The sequence below is a fragment of the Podarcis cretensis genome (genome assembly GCF_951804945.1).
Source record: "Podarcis cretensis genome assembly, chromosome: 15".
Taxonomy (NCBI): Eukaryota; Metazoa; Chordata; class Lepidosauria; order Squamata; family Lacertidae; genus Podarcis; species Podarcis cretensis.
The window spans coordinates 20,980,626-20,991,789 of NC_137185.1; the positions used below are offsets into that span (position 1 = coordinate 20,980,626).

An 11,164-nucleotide genomic window follows, 5' to 3' on the forward strand; every position below is an offset into this window, starting at 1 on the left:
ATGGGACTGGATGGGGGGGGGGGAACTTTCCTTTCTTTTCTCTATGTGATTAACCAAGAATCCCCCCCCCCACAAGTCAGAAATGCCACTTAAATGAACTAAGCTGATGATTTAAGACTGTGTGGAGATAATTTTCTAACCAAAAACATGTTTTAAGGAGATTGTGGAAAGTATAAGAGCTTTGGGATGACGCAGTAAAAAACAGCGTCGCCATTTTGGCAAGTTCTGTCGAAAGACTTATGTCTGGGAGGAGGAATGGATCTGTTTTCATATTGTGGGCGAGCCTCCTCAGAGGACTAAAGAAGGCGACAGATTTGCGAAGATTAATGATGGAAAGAGTGCTTTTATTTATGGAAGTGATGATATATGGAAACAATCTCGATATGGTAATTGGACGAACGGAAAAATTCACACAGGATTACAACTGGTGTTTACCTGCTTAAGGAGATTATCAGAACAGATCATAAAGAAAAAAGAAAAATATATGAATAAGATGAGATGTGGGAACAGCAAGATAGGACTGGATAGAATTATGAACATTATTTGGACAGCTTTGTGGATATTAACACAGCAAGAAGATGATTGGAATCCCCTTCGGAACTTGAAATATGGGTACCCCCAACAAAAAATTTAAAATTCGGCTTTGTAATTTGGAATTTATGTGATGTGATTTGATTTGATTGGTCGGTTAATAAAAATTATTTTTTTTTAAAAAAAGTTCTTAACCCAAGGTAATATTTCTGGGTTAGCGGAGTCTGTAACCTGAAGCATATGTAACCCAAGGTACCACTGTATGATATTAAGACTTAACAGAAATAACTCACATCCTCTCTGAAGGCTCAAATCCATGCACGCAGGGCTCGAAACTCATCAGCATAACAAATATCTACAAGAGAAGTCAAAGCTAAGAGTTAAATCAAGTGGTACGGAGAATAGTCTTGACTAAGCTGCCTTCCGACCCAAGGGTAAGCCTATTCAATCCACTGGAGCCAATAGGAGGCTGGAATTCATATAAAAAAATGGGCAATGGCCGACTGTTGCAGGGCAAGGGAATACAGACTTAACAGGCACAGACATAAAACATGGAACACGAAGAATATCCTGGCCTTCCAATGCTTTTGCATGCTCCATGTGTCCCATAATTTAAGAGTGCACAAGCTGCAGGATCCAGAGCATAGTGAGCAAATAACCACAAATCATGGAAGGCCAGGCGATTGCTCAGAACCCCATGTATCACTTACATTGTAACTATAAATATTTGAGATGACACCCTGAAAAACTGGCCAGAAGATGCCTCTGGGAAGCTCCGAAAGCATGGTATGAAAGCCAGCATCCTCCTCTTGATTTCTGTCCCTGGCACCTGCTTTTTAGAGGGATAGAGGCTCTGAACACAGAGGTTTCATATAGACATTGCCAAGAGGGGTGTAGTTGGAAATCCCGTGTGGTGTACAGTAGTGGTTAGAGTGCTGGACTATAACCTGGGAAACCACAGTTCAAATCCCTACTAGATATGAAGCTCACTGGGTCACCTTGGGCAAGCCAGACGCTCAGGTTAAACTACCTCACAGGGTTCTTTTAATGATAAGATGGAGAGGGGAGAACAATGTACACCACCTTGAGACTTGGTAGCCATTTGTTGAGCCTCTGAAACCGGGTGCCTTCTTGGGGGAAAAGATGGTATAAGAATGTATTAAAACAATAGATTTATCCTCTGCAAGTCTGATTAATCTTTTTGGAAAGCCAGCCAAGCCAGCAACTAACACCTTGCAGCAAACGGATCTGTATCTGGCTAACCAAACTTGGTGCTCGCCATATGTTCTGGGAGTTGTAGTCCAAAACATCTGTGGGGCACCAGGGTAGAGAAGGCAGATTCTACACAATGTTGTTTTGATCCCAACAGTTCCAGTCACCTGAACACACGTCTGCACACACTGTGACCTCTCTTTCAGGGAAAACTTAGAGAGAAGCCTCAGGAGGTTCTTCAAGAGAAGGAAGAGGGCCTCCCGGATCTGAAGCAGCTCCTGTGCAGAAAAGTAAATCTCTTCTTCCTGGTCGTCGTCGTCTTCTTCTTCAAAGTTCTCATCTACCTAGAATGGCAAGAAATGGGACAAGGATTTGAAAGAGCAAGGATGCTCCACTGGCAGCCTTCAAGTCCACTCCCAATAAATCTGAACTGGCCCACATCAAATTTGAACACACACCAAAAGGACTGACCACTAAGCAGAGCAAAAAAACCAGACGCCCAAGAGGTGAAGGAGACAAATGTACCTGTAAGCCACCCAAAGAACTGTAGCACGTTTGGGAGCAAATCATCTAGGGAACCGTAAGATTCCTTCCATAGAAGACATGCTTAGCTGAAAAGGCTTGTACATTTAGACAACTGGCATCAATACATTTTATACCAGTTGGCCATGCCTGCTCTAGCAAGCTACCAAATTTTAAAGCAACACAAAGAGTCTGCTCACCATTCAAACCAGAAGGAAAACTGGCTTCCAAATGTTGTAGAAAATGAGGGATCGCACATTCAAGCATTACTTTTCTCTGAGTTTTTGTGTGCATTTGTGTTTGCTATAATGGTGAAGCCTTAACTGATGTGTGGTGACCATTTTATTACAGTTGCTGACAGTCAACAAGGGTGCCTGTTTGTGTAGAAAGACACACTTCACACTTTCAGACTTGTCTCTGGAGCTTGGGGTAACGTTCAACAATACAGAATGGCTACATCACTTCTCCTTGGAGGTGGGAAGGTTTTTTTTATAGAATTTCGGTAACGCACGGGTAATTTTCTTCTTACCATTGTGTTTTCCTCCCTCAGTGGCTTTCCCCTCTTCTTCCGATCACCCTTACAGCTTTTAAGATGGTCTTTTTTCCTTTTCCTGGACATGTCTGAGTCATGGGGCCAGCATTTAGACAGAGTCTGGAGGCATTTTTCAAACATCACTGGATGGAACACCCGGTTAACTATGCTACCTGTCCAAAAAGGAAAGGTGGACAAAAAGCCTGCACTTTAAGGAAACAGCATTTCTATACTGGCACATCAACCATCACCATAAGCAGCATAGAGCTAAGCAAGGCAAAAAGGGGAAGGAGCATTTTGCAGCTCTAACACAGCATGTTGGCTAACTTATCAGAAGCAGAAAATCCAAATATGACCCTACCCTATGAATGAAAGTATACTAATCCCCACCACCCCACTAAATATTAGATAGACACCATCTCTGCTATCTTTTCAGTAGTCACTGAATACATTCCTCTTTCAAGAAGCCTTTTAAGTAGAGATTTTTCCAGGCCTGTATCTGCATTGGAATTGCTTCTAGGTGTTTTATCGCTTGTGTGCTTGCTACCCTAGACTCCCTTGGAAGGAAGGGTGGGATATAAAGTTAATAAATGATAATAATGAAAACAAAATGGATGACTTGCTGTCTTTTAGCAGGATCCCCAAAGCTCTGAGTTAAGACAGACCCCCTCACACTGCCTAACAGTGGGGCAGGCCCAGATTAAAACCCTCAATGGGAAGCATCCATTTCAAATCTTCATTTGGCCGCGAACTTATCGGACTTTGGTTATAAGCAACCTTTGCACCTTCATCCCCGGCTTCACTGGCCAGCCTCCTCCCTACACTCCAAGTGCTTCCATCATTGGTGCCTTGGCCAGCTGACACCATCACTTCCTTCAAGACAGCAGTGATCTTCATGAGTCACTCCCAGCATTGCAGCTAAACCAATAAACACAGAGCCTGTCCTCCACTCTGCCATTTTAACAATTTTTGACAGCTTATGACAGCCTTGCAAGTAACTTCACAACTATTACTAACCAACAATTTTATTTTTATTTTGATGGCCTACTTGCCCCATGTATACCCAGCTCAATTGTCTTTGGTCCATTAAGGGTGGAAAATCTGATTGCCTGGAATTAATTCTCTGTCACCACAGGCAGCCAGTAGATTGCTTATTTACTGGCCTGATTTAGCATAGCCTCATTGATACCCATCAAGCTTATATCCAGTTACAAACATGCAGGGCGACTGGGCAAAGGACTGGCAAAAGTGTTATCCAAGCATCTCTCCTGCTTACCTGGAATTTCAACCAATAAGAAGTATAATCCAGCAGCATGAAGAGCATACAACCGCTGATGAAAATTGGCCTTTTTACTCTGGGCCTCTTGGACAAAGTGATACAAAACAGCGACAAAGGCATTGTGGCAGATATTGTTCTCCACAAACAGGGTCCAGGCACTCTGAAACAAAAGGAAAAAAATCTGACAAGAAGAAACACAACACCTGCCATATCACGACATCAAATATCCACATGGGAGCCCACTGCATGTTCTGAGTTTCAAGAGAGAAAGCGTTACTGGTTCAACTTTCCCAGCTGCACAATTGGTTCAGAGCAGGGGTTGCCATGCTTTTGACCTTCAAGGAAGGTTTTCCACATCTCCTGGCCTGCTGAGGAACTCCTGCATGCCACAGAAGATTCTGGGACATGACAGTGCATGCTGAGCTCACTGGCTAGGCCCATCAGGCCTCATTATCGTGCCATGACGCTTGAGAGCATGTCCTAGAAAACTCCCAATACTTGTCTGTGTCTGCACATTCCCAAAGAGCAACCATAGTGGCAGTGGTTTGCAGGCTCCATCTCAGATAGACCCAGTCATTAGTCTTCTCATCAAGGAAACCCATTAAGTTTCCTAAGATTTCCAGAGTTCCTCAGAAATTGGTTAAAAAACACTGGCTTGAAATAATCACCACCTATACCAGGCGAGGAGCCCGTGGCCCTCCAAATGTTGACGGACTACAACTCCCATCATCATCACTCACCATTGGGAATCTAGTTAGGGCTGATGGGAGTTGAAGTCCTGCAAAATCTCTCTCCCACACCTGATGGAATGGCTATAATCCTTGGGGATTACATAGGGCATGTTACAGATGACGATCACATGGAAGGCTGGGATTCTATGCAATTAGGAATGCTTGAAAGTTGCAATTCTATATAATTAGGAGTGCTGGTTTAACTCTGCTGGTTCCCAAGGGCTTAGGTGTAGCTCAACTCTGAATAAGGATCAGGCTGTACATGGTCAAGCAACAGGCTTCAGGGAGGCAAGAACTGTTATCTATCCTGCCAGAGCTCTAACTGCCAATCTTCTGCAAACCTATCCTTGATTGGGGCAGTTGGGAGTTGCTATCCAAAACATCTGAAGGGCACAAAATTGGGAAATGCTGGATTAAAATCTCTACCAATGAATTAGAACAAAACAAGCTAATCTTTGCTAACATCGCAAACATGCTTCTTACTTCTGTGGTTTCGTGGTCATCTGCAGCGAAGGGGTAGAGAGCCGTGTAGAGTTGGGAAAAGGCATCCAAACCATTGCCCGTTATCACAGCCTCTAGTTCAGAATCCAAAGGCTCAGTCTCTGTGAAATCTAGCTCCCAGGTTGTGTCAACCCAGGCTGGGGAGGAAAAAGGTTTATTAGAATGTATAAAGATGTTTTCAGACCAGAAAGCTTTCCCTCAGTTACAAAATGCAGTGACCATCTTACAACATAATAAAATGGAATCACATTACTTCACTAGAATCCAAGGAACCTTTGGGGGAAGACCTGACAGCTTGAACAGTGTAAAACTAAGCAAGGCAGATAGCCCAAAACAGCATGCAAACTCTAACACAGCTGAACACAGGCATAAAATATGACAACCTCCTGAAGATTTAGATTTTTTTTAAAGACACTTTCTTAATTATAAAATGGAAACAAAAGACAAACATCAAACATACTGGTATAAAAAGAGAAAAACAAAGGATTAGAATGGGCAAAAGGGTGGAGAATGAAATAGAAAATAATACCCTATATTAATTCACACGATGCATTTTTTTATAGTCACAATGCAAGGCATCAAGAAATAAGTTTTTAAAATAATTTCCCTTCTGAGGAAAAAAACCCCAAACAACTGACCTGCTGGGAGGTTCAGGAATAAAACATCAGGCATTACTATGTCATTATCTTTTTATTTGAGGTGGTGAACAGGGGGTTGAAGCATAAATTAGAACCTTTTATTAAAACTAATTATGGCATATCAGCTTCTGCAGTTCCAGAGCAAACATCGAAACATGTTTCATTAAAAAAATTGCCAGTGCTGGGGCACAATAATCCTCACGCTTTTTAAGATTCCAATTCATTCAACATCCTTATTACAAGGATAGGAGCCAATGGCCAGGTTCGGTTCAGTTTCCCTTCAATATTTTAGGGCCTGTTGAAGCCACCTGCATTTAAAAGAGTGAATAACTTGGCACCCTATGTGATGCTTCCACCCCAAATGTTAAAATATTGTAGTTTGTAATTTCAGGATATAGCTCAACTTGCATTTCATTCAGTGATGGCTTCAATAGAGCAAGGATTGCTCCTTTGAGAGCTATTTGCCATATTAGCATCACCTAATTGCACTGATTATTGTTTCACGGTGAGAACTGTGAGCCTACAGAGGATCCAAAAGTCCCTGACAAGATCAGGGGATTTTGATTTACAGAAACAGAAATGAGGTCCTTATGCTTGTTGGGTGGTTGTCAAGATATCTGCAGGGAAACACAATGACTCGTCAACACTCCACTGCAATCGAAACAGGTCAAATCACACCAAAAATTCCTTAATCAGAGCAGAGGTAGAGTTCTGCAGTTCACAGACCTCTTGCTGTTAACAGAGCACAGACAATTCCAAGCTTTTGTTATGGAATAGATTGTCTAGGGAGCGTTAAAATTCCCCCCCCCCTTTGAGATTTAATGAAAGCTACACTGTATTTTTTTAAAAAATAATTTTTATTAACCGACCAATCAAATCAAATCACATCACATCACATAAATTCCGAATTACAAAGCCGAATTTTAAATTTTTGTTGAGGGGACTCATATTTCAAGATCCGAGGGGGGATTCCGATCATCTTCTTGCTACTGCGTTCATATCCAAATCAGTCCAAATAAAGTTCATAATTCTATCCAGTCTTATCTTGCTGTTTCCACATCTCATCTTGTTCGTATATATATTTTTTTTCTTTAAGATCTCTTCTGATAATCTCCTTAAGCAGAAAAACACCAATTATATCCTGTGTGGATTTTTCTGTTCATCCAATCCTCATATCGAGATGGTTTCATCACTTTCATAAATAACATCGCTCTTTCCATCATTAATCTCAGGATCTGTCGTTCTTAAGTCCCACTGAGGAGTCTCACCCACAATATAAAAACAGCTCTTTTCCTCCTCCCAGACTCAAGTCCTCCGACAGAGCTTGCCAATATTGTGACGGTATTTTTAACTGCGTCATTCGAGAGCTCTTAAACCTTCCACGCTCTTCTTAAAACATGCTTTGGTTAGAAAATTTATCCCCACACAGACGTAAATCCACAGCTTTAGTCATTAAAATGGCATTTCTGACTTGTGGGGGGGGGATTCTTGTTTAATCACATAGAGGAAAGAAAGGAAAGTTTTTTTCCCCTCCCCCATCCAGTCCCTTTGCCATACCATATCTTGGCATATCTTCTCATGATTGATTCTTGTTCCTCCGACTCGTCTTGTTTATCAAAGAACTCTTCAGTTAGCAGTCTTTACTCCCCCCCTCCTTCCTTGAAATATGTGCATTCACTTCTTCCTAATTGTTCCTTTTGAAGTTCTTGCAGCTAGCAGCGCGGATCAGAGACAGCGTCCAGGAGCACCGAGATCCACAGGAGGGCATTCTGCCTAGTGCCCCCATCCCCACAAATTCGGGGGTGGTATAGGGCACAGCAGGCAAGGGCAGCCCCCCCACAATCTTGGGGGGGTAGGGAGGCTATTTACTCCCATCACAGCCTCCTAATTACCCTCTGTGGGTCGGAGAGATGTTATTGTCAGCCATCTTCCGATGCGCCCCTAGTGGCCCCTCGAAAGCTACACTGTAGAAGCCAACAATTATTGTCTAGATTAGAACAACATACAGTGGTGCCCCGCAAGACGAACGCCTCGCAAGACGGAAAACCCGCTAGACGAAAGGGTTTTCCGTTTTGGAGGCGCTTCGCAAAACGAATTTCCCTATGGGCTTGCTTCACAAGACGAAAATGTCTTGCGAGTTCCTGCGGGTTTTTTCCCCTTTCCCCCCTTTTTCTAAGCAGCTAAGCTGCTTATCAGCTGATCCGCTAAGCTGATAAGCCGCTAAAAGCCGCTAAACTGCTAATAGCGCTAATCCGCTAAACTGTCAATGGGCTTGCTTCGCAAGACGAAAAAACCGCTATACGAAGACTCACAGAACGGATTAATTTCGTCTTGCGAGGCACCACTGTTCTTGCTTTCTTGCTTTATTGGCTATTCCCATTTTATACTTAGCAGTAATCACACAAGACTATTTTTAAAGAAATTTAGAGGATTTTTTCTTTGTCTTCAGGCAACTGTATTCTCAGTGGCTTACATGCAATCAAAACAAGACAGTTCCTGCCCACAGACTTACGATCAAAAAGAGATGACACAAAAGGAAAAAGGGATGGAGAGGGAAAAGGAGGAAACAAACAAATAATAGCTCTTCTAATGACCACTTAGAATGACAACATTTCTATTTACTGCTGGATTTGCAGGCAGTGTTCAGAGGGCCTGATAGAAATGGCAACTGAACTAGAATTACATGTACTGTAACCTAAAATATCCTTTGTCTTGGGACTTTGACCTGCTACTCCTTCATCCAGGAATGAGTTTGCATGCCATATGATAGGGGACTTTCCACTGCTGATCGCTAAAACCTCTTCTGTATGCCTCTGCATTTTCAGAAATAATATATACTGTTTTAGTAGCTGGGCATCAATATCTAATTGCACTCTAATAAAGAGTTTTTTACATGGTTAATGGTTCCAAGCATTTTATACAAATGGACACTGTCAGTGACACCAGTATCTGTATGTAATTGTTATACTCATCTAAATCTTGATAAAGTGTACATTCAGTGAAGGTGTGATGTTGCATTTTACCAGTAAAGATCAAATACGCATCAATTCTTAAACCTTTTGAGGGAGATCCAGGATTGGTGGTGGTTTATGTATAACTGTCACTAATTGCCTGTGAAGGTTTGAATTATTATCATCACCACCATGATGATTTATTACCCACCCTTCATCCTAAGGTCTCGGGGCAAGTTACTGAAGATACAAACACACACAAAACTCCATCAGTATATGAATACATTTTTGCGTGCACCCCCCCCCCAATGATGTGATTTTGGTGGGGGTAGGTTGTATGCACAAGGCCCCTTCCAATTCCTGGATTCAGCACAGATTCAATTCCTGAAACAGCAAGGCTAGCTTTAAGTATGGGCCATTAAGGTAACAAAGGAAGAGGCTCAGGTAGGTAGCAGTGTTGGTCTGAGGCAGTTGATAGATTGATAGATAGATAGAGTCCAGTAGCACCTTAGAGACCAACTAAGTTTGTTCTTGGTATAAGCTTTCCTGTGCATGCACACTTCTTCAGATACACTGAAACAGAAGTCATCAGACCCTTATACAGTATACAGTGGTGCCTCGCAAGACGAAAAAAATCCGTTCCGCGAGTCTCTTCGTCTAGCGGTTTTTTCGTCTTGCGAAGCATCCCTATTAGCAGCTTAACGCTATTAGCGGCTTAGAAAAAGGAGGGGGAAAGGGGAAAAAACTCGCAAGACGTTTTCGTCTTGTGAAGCAAGCCCATAGGGAAATTCGTCTTGCGAAGCACCTCGAAAAACGGAAAACCCTTTCGTCTAGCGGGTTTTTCGTCTTGCGAGGCATTCGTCTTGCGGGGCACCACTGTATAGTGGGAAGGTGGGGTGGGGTTTTTCTCAGGACGGGTGATTGACTGAATGGGTATGGTAAACCTGTTGGCTAATTGCAGTTTAGTAGCGCTGCAGAGCTTGCTGGGGAGACCATGCAATACAAGGAACTCAAAAATAACTTTAACAAGGTTTTAATAACAAAACAAAAACTCCTTTTACACTAAAGATAACAACAACAAACATGACCCAACTACCAACCCATCCGCCATGGTAATGGGAGAGCTAGGTGCTGCCCCTTATATACTACACTCAATTGCTGACACAGCTTGATTAACACAACTCAGCAGCACTTGCTATGTTTCACAGCTGTAAGACTGGGTCTCGTTATTTGCCCTGGCCCTGAAAGACATACACAACTTGTGAAACAATAATGAACCTTCACATTTTAAAATGACCATTCAACGAAACCGTGCCAGACACCAAATGGGTGGGTGGCCCTCCATCAACTCACAGGTAGCTAGAAAGACAACACCAGAGTTGAAAGTTGAGTTATGTGCACTAGAAGCTGGCAGGCTGGGCGGCTAGGAGACAGCTATGCCTGATTTCTACTGGAATCCAAGGTTGTGACGGAGAGTTCGACAGCAGATTCTCCCCCTCTGCCACAGTGCACATGTGTGTGTCTGTGCATATAAAAAGGACCCAGAAGTCCTGCCTCTCACCCTTTGTATGTATATATTTATTATTTAAAAGAAACCATTAAAAAAAAAGAGTCCAAGCAGCTTACAAAAATGCATGAAACCAGAGTAAAAACCACATAAAACAAGTTAACAATAGGTATCAATTAACCATTGTAGAATATGTGCTCTTAATTGGCTGCATAGGCCCGGCAGAGTAGAAAGGTTTTCTGCCGGCGTTAAAAAGTTAAACCGTGTTGGAGGGCGAGGTTTGATGGGTCCCTTATATATGTTTACTGTATATAGAAAGGACCCAGGAGTCCTGCCGCTCTCCCACAACCAATGAAGGACTCGAGGTCGCTATCCCAACCCCGCCCAAAGCCGCTGCACTCACCCTGGCTAACATCACGGAGGCCCCACCGCCCCAGAGCGCAGAGCAGCCTCTCCGCCGCCATCACTTCTGCCGCTTCCGTCGAAGCGACTCCAGCCTAAATCCCCGCCGCTGCCTTCGAACCGTCCAATCACCGCCTGCCCTCCCCGTTAGCCAATCACCGCCGCCCCGAGGCGCGAGGGAGTGGGACGGGCGCTGGCCTCTCGCACTGCGCAGGCGCACCAAGGGCCGCGGACCCCGCCTCCGCGCGCACCTCGGAAGGAGGAGGACGGCGCATGCGTCCCGTGAGCGCGCTGGGGTGGAGGGACGGAGAGGCGGGCCTTCCCCTCCCCGGCTCCCCCTCCTCCCCTTTGCCCAGGA

The 11,164-nt window shown here is 43.6% G+C and overlaps 1 protein-coding gene across 2 annotated transcripts in view; it reads right to left on the minus strand.

The window, feature by feature from the left end:
• NCAPD3 (non-SMC condensin II complex subunit D3) overlaps positions 1-10,900 on the minus strand; it is a 47,089-nt gene extending 36,189 nt beyond the window's left edge. For both annotated transcript variants that reach the window (XM_079954488.1, XM_079954489.1), the window contains exons 1-6: positions 10,808-10,900; positions 5,291-5,445; positions 4,074-4,236; positions 2,795-2,970; positions 1,911-2,087; positions 825-886 (exon numbers count right to left, since the gene is read on the minus strand). In XM_079954488.1, coding sequence (XP_079810614.1) covers positions 825-886; positions 1,911-2,087; positions 2,795-2,970; positions 4,074-4,236; positions 5,291-5,445; positions 10,808-10,868 — 794 coding nt within the window. In that variant the 5' untranslated portion in view covers positions 10,869-10,900. The remainder of the gene's footprint in view (positions 1-824; positions 887-1,910; positions 2,088-2,794; positions 2,971-4,073; positions 4,237-5,290; positions 5,446-10,807) is intronic.
• Between the last annotated feature and the right edge of the window lie 264 nt (positions 10,901-11,164).